General features: G+C 42.9%; 2 protein-coding genes across 2 annotated transcripts; both read left to right on the top strand.

Moving 5' to 3' along the window:
* Positions 1–3,287: 3,287 nt before the first annotated feature.
* On the top strand, positions 3,288–4,246 carry LOC306737470 (nucleoredoxin-like protein 1; the record flags this gene model as incomplete). The annotated part of the gene is made up of 3 exons (XM_079219204.1): positions 3,288–3,523; positions 3,630–3,719; positions 3,856–4,246. The coding sequence occupies 3 exons, from the start codon at positions 3,288–3,290 to the stop codon at positions 4,244–4,246; spliced, it is 717 nt and encodes a 238-aa protein (XP_079075330.1).
* Positions 4,247–6,331: 2,085 nt separating this feature from the next.
* On the top strand, positions 6,332–7,468 carry LOC306737889 (nucleoredoxin-like protein 1; the record flags this gene model as incomplete). The annotated part of the gene is made up of 3 exons (XM_079219694.1): positions 6,332–6,567; positions 6,918–7,007; positions 7,126–7,468. The coding sequence occupies 3 exons, from the start codon at positions 6,332–6,334 to the stop codon at positions 7,466–7,468; spliced, it is 669 nt and encodes a 222-aa protein (XP_079075820.1).
* Positions 7,469–15,460: the final 7,992 nt, after the last annotated feature.

Below are 15,460 nucleotides of genomic sequence, written 5' to 3'. Positions count from 1 at the left end.
GCTCCCATGTCCACAGCATCTTTAGGTTCATTATGCATGTGTGTATAGTGCACTGGCACACGTCTGTGACTCAGACTAATCCTATTATTTCACTCTCTCTCTACTCCTCTATATTTACCTCACCCCTCTCTGAGATTAACTCAGGTATTTTCTGCTTGTGCCCCTGCAGATCAATAGCCACTTTTCTACAGTAGTAGTGCTGGGGGTTGAGTTAAACCAGGCTCAAGTCAAGCTATCGACCTTCTCAGTTAATTTCCTTGAAGCTCCGCATCCTGGCTGTCAAATCATCTTGATGACAGGATGCAAAATAATGAGTAAATCCTCCGAGGGGTAAATGAGTGACATCCGTAATTAGTGAGACTACAACTAGCAGCGGTTAGGAGTGATGCTAACATAATAACATATCTGTCCTTTTTCTTTGTCTCCTGTCTGTCTTTCTTTCCACCATTTAACCTGCATGTCAGTCCTCCTTCCTGCAATCCAATTTGTCCTTTACTTCATCCTTCCTATCCACCCTCCCTTTTTCTCTTTAAGTAATAAGATTGCTACTGTTGAGCTGGAGTTTTAAGGGCCCAGAGTACACACACACACACACACACACACACGCACACACACACACACACACACACACACACACACACACACACACACACACACACACACACACACACACACACGCACGCACGCACACACAGGAGCAGCCTTTGCCCCTGAATTACAGGACTGCCACACCTCTCCAGCTATCTGTAATCTCCCTCTGTAGACCAGAGTGCCGGGTAAAGAGAGAGGGGTGAAGAGGCAGTGAAAGGAGCACAAAACAGAGCAAACTTCACAGGATTTAAAGGAAGAAAGAAAGCAAATCAAAGAAATAGAAAATGGCTTGAAAGTGAGGAGGACTGGACATATTTCTTGTTGGAGTCAAGGAGTTTCAAGGTGAGGTAAATGACTCGTGGTATATGCTCATACAAAGATTGATGGTCTATTAAATTAGCAACTAACAAAACAAGGCAGTGTTGCTAGTTTATATCAGGTGTGTTGGCTCAGCTCTAATAAGTGAACGGGATTATTGTGAAATAACTTTTCCAAATGTAGGATTTAAGCTCTGACCTTTCAGAGTCTTCCAGTAAATCCTCCTTTTTTCCAGGTAAGATGCAATGCTGCTCAATTTCAAACATATTTCTTCAACATCAGCCTTGGAAGTTTCCGTCCAGAGTCGTAGTCTCAAATAGATCTGGCACAGCTCAGAGCCAGAGAGCCAAATCTAATTTGTGAGGTTATCGCTGTCAATTCATAGCCTGCAGCGACTGCTGCCACAGTGAAATACAGGCTGGCCGAGACAGATAAAGCACATTTCAGAGATGTTAGGCCTGAACTTTATTTCTATATATGAAATTTATTTCTTCTGTGTTTTTTTTGTTCTGAGCCATAAGTCTGCTTTTGGAAAACACCATCACAGAGAGGGCTGATTCATCCTGGCTGGGCTGTTGTTTTATAGATTACTTTTGTCTTCAATTACTATTGTAGCTTATAGGTTGAATGTCCTTCAGTCTGTCAATGAGCAGCATCACTGAAAAGGGTGTGTAGCGTTAGATCTATCAGCAGAAATATAATATGATATTCATAACACTGTTTTCTTCAGTATATAATCACCCGAAACTAAGAATTGTGGTGTTTACATTACCTTGGAATGAGCCATTCATATCATCATGGTGACCATATTGCACGTTTTGACAATCTCTGAAGGCCACCATCGTTCCCCGTCACGCTTGTGAAGCTGTAACTTGAGCTGCAGAGTGCAAAACCTTGCTTTCGCCAAACAACGTCTGACTTCCATTGCTCTTAAAATAGTTTGAATATAATAAGGATGGCCTCTGAGCATGACGAATAGCGTTACCATGGCTATTGGAGAGGGAGGAATGAGCAGAGGACTATTCAGTTGGTTGTTAATTGCAAACAACCACACAGCTAGATGCCACCAAATCCTACACACTGTCCTTTTCAAGGAAACCTTTAATATATATGAAACCTTTTTAAAATAGGTGGTTGCATTCCTCGTCCTTTCATTCCGTTTGGTTCAGTGTTTTTGTTCCTATTGCTACAGAAAACTCAACAAATCAAACAATACACTTTATTTCACAGAGTGATCCACTCAGTAATTGAGTACTTTATTAAAAACAAAAACAAATGACAATTAAAACATATCAAACCGTGAGAGTCTGTTGATCAAGTGGCCAAAGGTCCAGATTTCAGTTTATATCTGTAAACCTGTTCAGACTACTTAGTCCCTTTATAGAAATATTGTCATAATAACTGTCCACATCCAGGCCATTTAAGACACAATCCTGAATTGAATAGATGTTTTCCCTTCATTTTAAGAAAATGGTTAAACAACAAAATGTGCTATCAGTCACTCATCAATTACAAATCTCACTCTCTAAGGCACAGAAACCTTCATTCATGTATTTTCATGTTCATATATGAATCACTAGTTGCTAATTGTGATGATAATGAAAGTTACTTTTGTTCTTAATACCTCTGAAGAGCTTCTTCTGCTGCACCGAAAACATACTTGTACTTATTCTGGATGAACATAGAAGAAATATAAGCAATACAGTATAAACATGTCTGTGTTGCGGCCAGTGAGATTTGAACGAGTGATGGACTCCTACGTGAGAATCTGCCAGAACCGTTTGTGTTAAGCAACATTTGAATAAAAATCACAACAGTCATGGCGTTTCCTTTGCTTGTGCTGCCACAGTCTATCAGATCTGATCCAACCACACCAACGCAGTACAGATTAAGCAGATGTATTGTATGCCAAAACTTTAAATAAGTAACAGATGTTTTTTTCCAAACTTAGATTTTTGTCTCATTTAGTCATAAATATTGAATACCTATATGTTGAGACCAAAATCAGCATATGCACCATAATAGAATGCAACCACAATGTGTGTATTCACAATTTGAAGAAAAAAATCTATACTCTTTCCAAAAGTGCTTTTGCTACTTCTCTTCCCAAGCACACACACATATATCTCCGCTGTGTGGAATGACTTCGCACTCTGTGGGATGTTGAAAGCCATTGTGGGAAATCACTAAAGTTAAATTCCTGAGGCTGCACCGAAAGTCTCAGATGATCTCTTAAAGATATCCAGCAGTGTAGCTTTTGTCCTCTGGATGCAAGCAATGAACTGAGGCAAGATACAGATAACACATTGTAGCACAACCATATGCATCTGTATTTCACCACTCTTTCCCTTCAGAGGGCCTTTACTCTTCCTGTCATCATGGTGGACCTGTTCCTAAACCGAGTTCTGGTGGAGAACAACTGGGACCAGGATGAACTCAACACAGAACGAGAGATCGTTGGGATCCTCGAAAACCGCATATTGATGCTGTTCTTTGCATCTGCGGAGTGCGGCAAGTGCCAGGACTTCCTGCCTGTTCTGAATGACTTTTTTAAGAGACTGAAAGATCCTGCATACATTGAATACCCCAAACTGCTTGCACTCGTCTACGTCAGGTCTCTACCTTTCTTTCCCTTTATCTCCTTGATGCACACATGTGATTGCATGAAGTCACAACGTTTTATCATTCATAAAATGTCCATATCCATCTCCTCTCTCCAGCTTGGACCAGTCGGAGGCCAAGCAGGAAAGATTCCTCAAAGAGCTGCACAAAAAGATTCTGTTTTTGGCCTTTGATGATCCATACAGGAAGTAGGTGAAGAAAAGAGGAGAGTCTGTGTAGTTTGTGTGGGGCTTTCTTTGTATGGTAAACCTGTTTGAGTGTGTGTTTCTAAAGTAAAATTAAGACATTTAATGTTAATTACATGTGTGCTTTTCTGCCTGTCAGAGAACTGCAGGCCAAGTTCAAGGTGAAGGACGTGCCAACCGTTGTGGTCCTTCGTCCTGACGGCTCCGTCCTCTCTCCAAATGCTGTGCAGGACATCTGTCGTTTTGGGTGTGACTGTTTCAGAGACTGGCAGGAATCAGCAGAGCTCATTGAGAGGAGCTTCATGCTCAATGAGGAGTTCGACAACCTAAATATGCGAACTGTCACTGAACCCGTGAGGAGACTCAAATACAAGACGGAGGACGACAAGAGGAAGAAACAATGGTGGAATTTATGGGGGAAGGGCAAAGATAGAAGTGGTGAGGAGGAGGAGGAAGAGGAGGAGGTGAAAGATGCAATGTGGGATAGAAAGAGAAAGGAGGGAGATAAAGGAACATGGTGGAGAAGCTGAAGAAGAGAAGAGATCAAAGAAACAAACACACATATATAAACACATACTAAAGGAAGAGTATTGTGTTTGTTGTCTTAAGTCTTCAAATCCAGCCTCTTAAATACTTAATCCTTTGTTACTGATACTCTAACCTCTTTGCAGGCTCTTTGAAAAACATTCTGCCTGCAATTGCATGTGGGGCAGAACTTAAATAAATTCACACGGAAAAGAGCTCCTCTGTTGTGTTGCCGGAGGTATTGGCATGTAGAAGCATAACATAACTGTGCCGTTCTGCACAGATCGCACACAACTTTGAAAAGAATTAAATAAGATGAGTCGCTCATCATATCATATGCTACCGTTACTGCGAACTATATATAGGACTATATTTCCTCCAAACTCTGATCCAGTCTTATATTACTTTGTCAAGTAATGACAAGCTACAGTAACTAAGTGTGATCAGTGTTTCATTAGAAGCATTACATGTACACGTAAGCCATATCAATCCAACTTATAAAGCTGGATGTCTTCTGGATGTGTGTCCTTGTGCCCCCAAATGGCCAAACATGTTTTATTAATTGCAGCTTTAAAATAAATGTAGGTGCTGGCGCCTGCTGGTGTTTAAAATTTAAATCAATATTTGGCAAGCACCGTATGGCTGTTATTTATGTTTGCAATGTTATTTATGGCGTGTCTCTCAAGGATAATCTTTATTTTGTTAATCTAAATGTATATGCATATCTAAGTTGTTAAATATAAGTTGTATTGTATCTAAACAAAAAGCAATAAAATATGTAAATATTCTTCTAACACAAACTATATGTTGATTTGCACTGATTTATATTAATAACCTGGTCTGTGTGTGTGTGTGTGTGTGTGTGTGTGTGTGTGTGTGTGTGTGTGTGTGTGTGTGTGTGTGTGTGTGTGTCTCTGCCGTGGCTTCATGGCCATATCGGGCTCTTCCCTGCAGAGTGAATCAAACTAACACCAACCAGATATTCCCTGTGGTTCTGCGCCTCTATTAGTTACTGAATAATAAAGGTCTCACTGTGGCTCACTTCATTAAGGTCTTTCTATTTTTTCAAGGAAGTCTCTGTAATTTCTATGCTCAGTCACCACACACACACACACACACACACACACACACACACACACACACACACACACACACACACACACACACACACACACACACACACACAGACAGTGAGCACTTTATGCCTCTTGTCCCTCTGTCACCTTGTCTTTCAATCCCTCCCCCCCAGACAGAGGAGGGGAGGTGGAGCGCAGACACACAAAGGCAGAGGGAGTGAGCAGCTACAGACGTCAAGGTGAAGACGGACACAGTCAATGAGGGGACGTGATATAAAGTGACAGGCTGGGAATGGATTCAAGTACGACTGAGTTTGAAAGGAAAAGAAAAACTATATTTTGAAAGCTGTTTTCGTTTTGGATTTGCGGCCTCAAGGGGAGATAATATTTGTGAGAGGTAAACCACTGTGAGGATTATCCGATTTAACAGCAAGCAAGATGGAGCATATGATTAATGGGAGGTTTGTAATTCTGACTGAGTGGAAACATACCAGCTAATTTATTCAAAGTATAATCTAATCACAGTAAGATACAACTTTTTTAAAACAATTCTGTGTTTTGGTTGTTAGTCTGTGCTTTCTCATAGATAAGAATGCATTTACCATAAAAGCCGGGTTACAAGCCGCTACTACCTTCGGTGGTTGTCCCCGCTGTAGCAAGCTAGCCCTGCTGCTAGCTCCCCGCTGCCCGAGTCGGGCGTCGAGCCAGGGCTGGTCCCGCTACCTTCGGTGGTTGTTGGGGAACTAGCGAGAGCTAGCGGAAGTTAGCAGGGAACTAGCAGCAGCGCTAGCTGGCTACAGCAGGGAACTAGCGGGGACACCCATCGAACGTAGTAGCGGCTTGTAACCCGACTTTTACGGTGAAGACCTTCATCTGTTTTGGATCATTTCATTCCACTACTATGTTGTTGGTGTTTTCTGATTCTTTTCTGTTAAAACAATGTGTATATATATTGTTTGTTCATCACTCCCCGTGCTCTCTAAGCCTCCGTCCTCCTTCCTGTACCACGTCATTATGGTTGACCTGTTCGTTGACCAAGTCCTGGTGAAGAACAACAAGGACCAGGACGAGCTGGACACAGAAAGAGAGATCGTCGTACGCCTGCAGAACCGCATCCTCATGCTCTTCTTTGCATCTGACGCATGTGAGAGCTGCCAGCGGTTTGCGCCCACGCTCACCGACTTCTTCAAACGACTGACAGATGAATTTTATGTGGACCGCGCTGCTCAGCTGGTTCTCCTGTACATTAGGTACAACACAGACACACATTTATTTACAAACCTCAAAACCCAAACTGTATCCAGTCAGATGCTCAACTATACCTCTTTGGGCACCCTAAATCTAAACATTACTTTGCTCAAGTTCTTTACATGTGTATGTGTAATAACACACTATTCCCACTGTATCTCTGCAAAGGATAAGGAAGTAGGATTTTCGTACTCTCAGTTATTCTCAGTTATTGCCTTGTTGTGTATTCCTATTTTTGTGAGAACCACATGTCCTCATAAGGCAGGAATATACATTCAAACACACATTTGGATGGGTTTTTAGTGCCTGCATCTCCCAGCAACGTGATCTTCCTTTTTCCTTCATCTGTTAGTTTGGACCAGTCAGAGGAGCAGCAAGAAAGCTTCCTTAAAGAGCTGCCCAAGAAGTGCCTGTTCCTGGCCTACGAGGACCCCTACAGGAGGTGTGTGAGTTTGGCCATGTTAGTTGTGTGCACAACCTGCTGAGGGATGATTTGAATGTAAATGTACCTTGCTGTATAAATCAATTAGCTGTATGCCAATGTGTGTGTGTGTCCACAGGGAGCTGGAGGCCATGTTTAATGTGCAGGAGCTTCCCACAGTGGTGGTGCTGCGCCCCGACTGCTCCATCCTCATCCCTAATGCAGTGGAGGAGATACGGTGCCTTGGCACGGACTGCTACCGCAGCTGGCAGGAGGCGGCAGAGATCATCGACAGGAACTTCATGATCAGCGAGGACTTTGAGGGGAAGTCCATGCGCAGCTTCACTGACCCTGTGAGGAGGCTGAAGTACAAGGTGGAAGACGAGAAGAAGAAAAAGAAGAAGGAAAAGAGCAGAACGTGGGGTGGAGGTGGAGGTGGAGGGAAAAATGCTGAGGTGGATGGAGGAGGGTCACCATGGTGATAGAGACCAACAAGAGGACTGGATTTTTCTCAAAAGTTGCCATGATTAGATTGATTGACGATGCTGCCAGCGTTACACGGTTCTGTTTAACCAAACAAAACCCTTTTCACCGCTCAATGTCCGACAATACTGACATTTCTCACACACATCAAACTGAAGTTTCTGTAACTTGCTTTTCGATATCAGAACCAAGCAACGGCTTCAATCTTGCTGCAGATGTATCTCTCGTATAAGTGGTGTGATATGCCAACAACCAATAAAAAGTAATGTAAATCTCTCAAAATGGAGCACTAAATACTGCAAACCTCAGCTTAGAATTGGCTGTTTTTAATGTATTTGAAAGCTGCCAAGTATAGAGTCAAGCCAAGGTCATGTCTGAGCCAAGAAATACCATAATGGCTTGTTTTATTACACCCAGGAGATTATTCCAACCATTTCCCCATTTTCAACGACACAGCTCTGTAATGCAATGAACTTGTACGTGATCATTTGTGCCATCCAATCAAAACACGTCATGTATAATCTAAAAATCAATGAATTATTCAGCGCCATTAAAATAATTTTGTTGGGGACTGTTGTCCTTTGAGTGTTTATGAAGTCTAGCTGCACTTTACAGGCGACACAAGAAGCAATCAGAGCTATTCAAAGGCAGTCAAGGGAAATTATGGAGAAACTGACTTTTCTACATAATCAGTGATTTTCTTTGACATGACTCATGCTCTTTTCATACTGAGGACTGTGTTTAGTCTTTGATCACTTCCTTGCACGTGTGAACTGCATAAACAAGATTTTTAGTCAAGGGCTATGGACTAGAGGAGGTTATCATCCTTTTAACATACTGGTAGGAACACACAGCGGTGAGACAATTTGGCTGAGGAACAGGCAAAACCAGGGAGAATATAAATGGGGAGGGCAGCTGACCTAATCAGGGGCAGGTGAGTAATTGAGGCCAGGTGTGGACAATCAAGGAGGCTGGGAAACACAGGAGGGCAGGAACTGAAACAACAGGGAGGGTTAGGGTTTAAAACCAAAACCAAATAATATGCACAAACATAATCAGGTCGTCTTTCATCCTCTATCCTGAGTACTCACTCTATATGCTGTCATTACTCCTAAAATGCAAATACAAAAAGCAAGAGTGCTTCTTTTTTTTGCATTGTAGGAGCAATGACAGTAATGGCAGTGGGAGCAGAACATGCTTGGATAAACATGATTCTGCAGAGACAGATGATGAAACCAGAGTGTCACCAGTTGTCATCAAGGTGTGACGGGTTGATTGCTAGGTTTGACGTGCTCGATAAATGGCGGTGACATGATGATTCATTTAAAAGCACCCAGTGTTATAGACAGACTGACAAACATGTTATATCAGAGCTGCTCAAAGCACAGCAAAGCTCTCCCTTTAGTGTAATGGACCAAATGCCCGCGTGCTTGTTGGATGTGCACGGACTGCACACAATAGCTCCCCTTTCTGCATGTTCTTGTCGTATAGAGCAACGTACACTAAACCTAAATCTGAGCTCAGACCTGTATAAAGACACCGAGGCCTAAAAAAACACGAGCCGCATGTTCATTCTATATTATTCCTCTCCTTTTGCCCACACAGCAGCTTATTGTTGCTCACTCAGACAAACCTTGGTAATATATAGTCTCCCCACCTCTCCCTGTATCTGCACACGTACACACGCGCACACATACACACACGCACACAAAGGCACACACTCACTTTGCGCGCTCTCGAGAGCAGAACGCGCAACAAGCGAACCAGCGGATGGAGAGAAACAGAGAGAGAGAGAGAGAGAGAGAGAGAGAGAGAGAGAGAGAGAGAGAGGAAGAAGAAGAAGACGAGAGAAGGACGGATGCAAGGCGATGCTATAGGAGCGGAAAACCTGATCTCTCCTGGTTTATCCAGCTGTTGTCGTTTTGAAATGATGTTTTATCACGGCGACATTTTTTAACACGATTCCTGTCTCTTTTTTTATTTTTATTTTGATAACCTGATATATCCCCCGACATCCGTCCTGATGTGCTGCTGCGCCTCATCACGATTCTTCAAGGATATGCAAAGCGGCTGTCATCACGTCGACGTTTTTTTCCATTAAATGCAAGGATGTAATATCGGACGCAAATGATCAGCACTGACAAACGACGCCCGGGCTTGATGATCGCTAGAAATCGACGGAGGGAGACGCAGCAGCTCGGGTCTGTGCGTTAATTTGCGCCTAATTATTGTTCTCGCGTGTGATCGTGTATTTGCCTCCCCTCGTCCATCGGAGCTATAAGGCCCACAGCCCGCACCGTCTCTGGCCATGAAACCCGTGGGAATTATGATACCAACGTGACGCACAGTCACACAGCACAGCGGGGAAGACATCGAGCCTCGACAGGACGGAGGGAGGGTGTGAGGTCCAGCCGAGCAGAGCCCCACACAGGACACTGGTCACAGGAGGAGGACGCCCAGTTGTTGTCGGACACACCACGGCGCTAATGACCGTATCGTCCAGCGGGTATCGCACACCAACGTTTCCCGACTGAATATTAGATTTTTTTTTTTGTTCATGCATCGGGCAGAGCGTAGCGGGATAAAGGGAGGAGAGTACAGTGGGTGCACGAGGGCGCGGAGAGACGGAATGCGGAAGACGCAGTGAGCGAGGAGGAGGAGGGAAACCGGAGGATTGACGGTAAGATATGGATATAAGGTATGAGGATGCACCCCGCCCCTCTTCACTCTCTCTCTCTCTCTCTCTCTCTCTCTCTCTCTCTCTCTCTCGCTCTCTCTCACATGCACACGCGCACATACATGTCCAATGCATGAGAAGACAGCAGAGGTGCCCTGCTCCTATACTGCTGCTGCTGCTGCTGCTGCTGCTGTCAAGGACCATTTCATCACTGAGAGACAGTGATCTGATGCAGGGCCTAAACTGCCATTACAGCTGGGTCAGTATAGTATAGGAGTGTGAGGCATGTGCTGTGAAATATTCATGAGCACGTGATTAGCCTCCTCTGGGCCTCAGAGGAGTGTAGGGAGAAAGTGGCCTAATGACTCAGGGTGTCCCATGCTGGCCCACCATGGTCTGTCTAAAGTGGGCTGACTTATGCTCATTACACTCACACACATAACACTCCTTCGTTGCGGTGTCTGCTGTGCTGCAGTGGAAAGCGGTGTAAACACACACACACACACACACACACACACTCAGGTTTGGTATAAATGTTCGCTGGTTTGGTTTGCTGATTCACCTCAGATGGGAACATGAGGAGGAAAGAGAGGGAGAAGAGGAGAGCGCAGGCCGAGCGAGAGTCCATTATCAATATTTCAGCGAGGGGATGAGAGGACTGGGTCAGTGGAGGAGGCCAGGCCAGGAGGGATGAGGAACGAAGAGAGATGCAGACGAGGAAGAGGAGACAAATAAAAGAGGTGGAAGGTTGCGGGAGGGATAGAGGGACCGAGGGATGAGAGGAGAAAGAAACGGCTCAGTGGCCGACGGGACTCGTGCTCTTCTGCCAGGAGGAATGTCTGATACATTTATAACCTTGAGTGTGTGAAGGTATCGTTTGTGAAAAGGATGATTGATTTGCACTGATTTATATTAATAAGGTGACTCACCTAGTTGTGTGTGTGTGTGTGTGTGTGTGTGTGTGTGTGTGTGTGTGTGTGTGTGTGTGTGTGTGTGTGTGTGTGTGTGTGTGTGCCGGTGCCGTGCATGTTAGATGGGAAAGAGAAAACAGAGGTTTGTTTCTATGTAGGGATGATTTACATCAACCACTATGAAGAAGCAAAGAAAATTGATTTGCTTAAACCACTCAGACACGCACACATGCACACACACAATTTGGATGGATTTGACTTGTAAAACGCACCATATTTGTCTCTTTTCTGTTCGGACCACCTCACCCAGGTTCCTATCATGTCTCTTTGCTTCAGTCCGACACACTGAGTCAGTCTCCTGTCTGTGCTGTGAGTGTGTATGCAGGCCCGTTCAAGGCTATCAGTGAAATATTAATGTTGTGATATGAGATTAGACGTCAGCTGGGATTTCACTTGTTACAATATTGCAATTAATATTTCATTATAGATCAATTCTAAAAATAATTGGGTGATTAAATGACAATTAATGTTTTGCCTATGCAAAATAAATTGGGGAAACATGTTCTTTGGAGCTCAAAGTGACATTGAGTTGCTTGTTTTGTTCAATCAAAAACCTTCATCACATGTGACAGAAAAACAACCCAAACATATTACAATGGAAAGCAGCTTCCCGTTTAAGATGCAGCACCAGGGAATCTTTTGGCATTTTTGCTTTAAAGATTATTGAAATGTGTAATTGCTCATCAAAAAAAGCTGCAAATTGATTTTCCGTCAATCGACTAATTGCTGTAATTCTGCTGTCAGCTAGAGTTGTGTTTCCCTGTGATTGGTTTCAGCATTACAGAGCTTATCAAACTGAAAATGAACAGCGATGACCATCATATCTATATTGTGTTTTTGTCTCTCAAAATTGGGTGTGTAAATGTCTCTAAAAGCACACATGATCATACATATTTGTTCAAATATATTGTCCAGGAGGGATATGATGTATGTCACGTTGCCGTTCAAATTAAAATTAAAATCATGATATTGATACATATTGTGGTATGGTGAATTCTCTGAAAACACAATTGATAAATAAATTGAATAAAACAACCCAGCAATCTGTGTGCAAAACACACTCTTACCCAGGTGCTGATTACAAAAAGCTGCAAGGTGATTTCTGCAAACCAAACTCCTTGTATATATTTTTTCCTTCCATATATTTTTCCAGTAGAGTGATCGGAGCCCTAATTGGCTCTTCATCATACAGAGGTATACCGTATACATGATGAAATAACCACTTAGTAATGTCAAACAATGGAGGTTTAACACCACCTCACATATACAAGGCACAGCCTCCATCTTGTAAACGTTATGGGATGCTCTCCGACGTGAGTCATCTCACGGTATGAATGGTCCTATGGCTAAAAACAAATTGACCGGCTGAAGCCTGTTCTGCCGTCCTGATAACAAAAGCTGCTGGATGCACTCGGCTCTGCTCTGTCACACCTCCGTCAGTGATTTCTCAGAAAGCAGAGGCACTTTTAGTCACGCTTCAAGATCACAATCCTGTTCTTTTGTCCAGGACTTTGTCTTGGTGACATGTTGAAACCGCTCATATCATAGGAAGAGGTTATGCTGACACACAAATCCTGTTCAGTGCAAAGAGGCAGGACGGGGACATACAGTCCAACAGACGAAGCTCAAGGTTGCTCCAAATAAAAGTCTGTTCTTTCCCGAATGTCAGGCTCTGTCATAAACATGAAGGTTTCTCGTGTTATCCCTCCACTAAGGTGAGGCAGTCTCTTAAAATGCTGTGAGAGCAGGAACAGCTTACATGCTGTACGCTCGCTTTTTGTGCTACGTTCTCAAACTCTCAATGGCAACACGCACTCGGGCGGCAGCAACCTCTACGCGCATTACTGCAACTGTGTCATGTGTTTAACATTAGCGACCCATTATGAATATTTAACCAACCCCAAGACTTTTGGTTCCCGGTCACTTCACATGTGGGAATTTACATTTCCCAGGATCTACATCGTGACCTTTATTGCAGCATTTCCCTGCTGTTTTATTGTGAAAACTACGAGCAGTGTGTCGGGATTATTCACACTAACACAGTGTGGCATTTTAAAGGGATGAATCACATTTTATTTTTTTTATGTGTCTGACAGTATCACCACACTAACATGCGTGAAAAGAGGTATTAGTGGACGTGATTGTTCCTCCTGTATAGAGCTGACGCGGATAAAATCCATACAACATCACAGGATATGTAATTGGAATTCCATATATTGATTAATCATTTTATATAGTGTCTTTTCTCTAAAATCCTCATATTTAAGGATAAAAAAATAAGCAGCCAGGATGATCGGTTTTCACTTAATCCAATGTTTCCACAAAGCAGTTCTGCTCTCTGATTTGCAGTGTTGCTCACAATTGCATATTACACTTAGTGTGGCAACATCTCTTGCCAGCACTATTGCTGCCCGTACTGGACATGAAACGATCCCGTCTTCGCTTAACTTCTATTTAAAGACGGGAAATGCAGAAATGTAAAGTAGTAAAGCCAGTATGGTAATTTTAAGGCAAAGCTTTGAAAAATGCATTACTTTATTGCTGCATCTTTCTTGGCCATATCGTCTTACTGGTTTCCCATCATACTTTTACGCTCGTGTGATTGTGTGTAACATGCAAATTGCCTTCTACGTGGGGGAAAATTCATTTAATTGATTATGCTATGTTTTGTCTATAAAATGTCAGAAGATTTAGAAAATGCCCATTAAAATCTCCCACGGCCCAAGGTGATGTCTTCAGCTGTCTTGTTTGGTCCGACCAACATGCCAAAACCCAAAGATATTCATTTTAATGTTGTGTGCAAAAAAGAAAAGCATAAAATCTGCAGTTGAGAAGATGAGAGATTGAAACCAGCAAATGTTGGCCATTTTTGCTAAAAGGATAATTTTATTATTAAGTTGTTGCTTTTTTTGGTCGAATCACTAATTGTTACAGTTTTAATCAACATCAAAGTTGTAGTTACAACTGTAAAATTAGATTTTCTTCTCAGATGTTCTTGCCTCAGCATAAATCCTCCATAATTACACCAAGCTTTAACAGCTATGTTGTTACATTGCACAGCATTTTAATCCTCACATGACCATCTCTGTAATTATACAACCACCTTAATGACGTAAACACTCACAAGTCTTTTTCCCCTCTCTGCCACACGACATATAGGTCTCTATTCAGTTCACATTACCAGGTTGAGGTTTGGTCACCTCTGACCTGGCTGGATGAAGGATTTTACACAGATTGCTTTAGCTTAATATTTGCTTTAAGACTTTGAATTTACTTCCACGTCACTCACATTGGAGGCGCACAAAGAAGGGGTTGCTTCACAGAGGATAAGGAGAGGAGGGACAATTACAGCGACGAATAGCTCTTTCAACGTACAAGTATTGTTTTAAGACCAACTTTAAAAAAACAGTGAACCTATTTCCTAAGATCACCTTGAGGTCTTGTGGGCTGTTCTCCCCGTCTGTGAGGTGTTCTTCGACTCGACAGCTACATACCTCAACGGTTCTGCTTCATACTGAACAGTGACGAGGTAAAAACAAAACTGATAGATGACCAAACGCTCCTGAAATCCTCATTCTCCCAGAAAGTGCTTATAGTGCACTGAGGCACGTTGTGCTTTTAAGTCAGATAGCGAGTGCTGAGGGCAGACTTACGATCTTGATGAATATGTGAGAAAACGTATCAATGTTTAATCAACCTTCCTGCAGTCTTTAGACGAGACGCAATTATTTTGGTGAAAGGAAATGACTTCTCACGCAAAAAAGGATGTCACACACGTGTGAAATACTAGGAGGAGCCACGGATGGCATTTGGCCTCCCATATTTGAAATGTCATATATATCTTTATAAGCGTTAGCATTAAAGATATGTAGTCAGTTTGGTATTATAGCGGATGACTCAATGTTAAAACTCATGGCTAACATTATTAAAAATAAGCGGATGACTTTGAAAATGACTTTGAAAATGTCTTTGAAAACACGATCTGCATATATCTGCAAGCCATTTACTCCCGTTTCCCCGACCCCGACGCTCTCAGGGGTGTCCGACATGCAGTGCAGGTCGTATCGTTACGAACTTGGCTCTGAGCGTCGCTTGGTTTCCTGCTTGCAACAAGCGAATGATTGACAGAGGGCGACACCTCCATTCCCCAGAGTCGTGCATCGACCAGACAAACATACAGGCTCTAAAACCCTGTAAGTGGCTCTGACTGCGGTGAGTAGGCCTCAGCCCTCTGGGAGCTCTAGAGGTCAATGGTCTGAAACAGGCTCGCCGTCACAGAGGGCACTGTAGCGCGTTTTAAAATCCTCTCACAAGCCTTAAATATTATCGACAGCGACAAGAAA

Source organism: Taurulus bubalis, assembly GCF_910589615.1.
Source record: "Taurulus bubalis genome assembly, chromosome: 6".
In the NCBI taxonomy this organism is placed as follows: Eukaryota; Metazoa; Chordata; class Actinopteri; order Perciformes; family Cottidae; genus Taurulus; species Taurulus bubalis.
The sequence above is the reverse complement of the archived record's forward strand: the minus strand, read 5'-3'. Positions and strand labels throughout refer to the sequence as shown.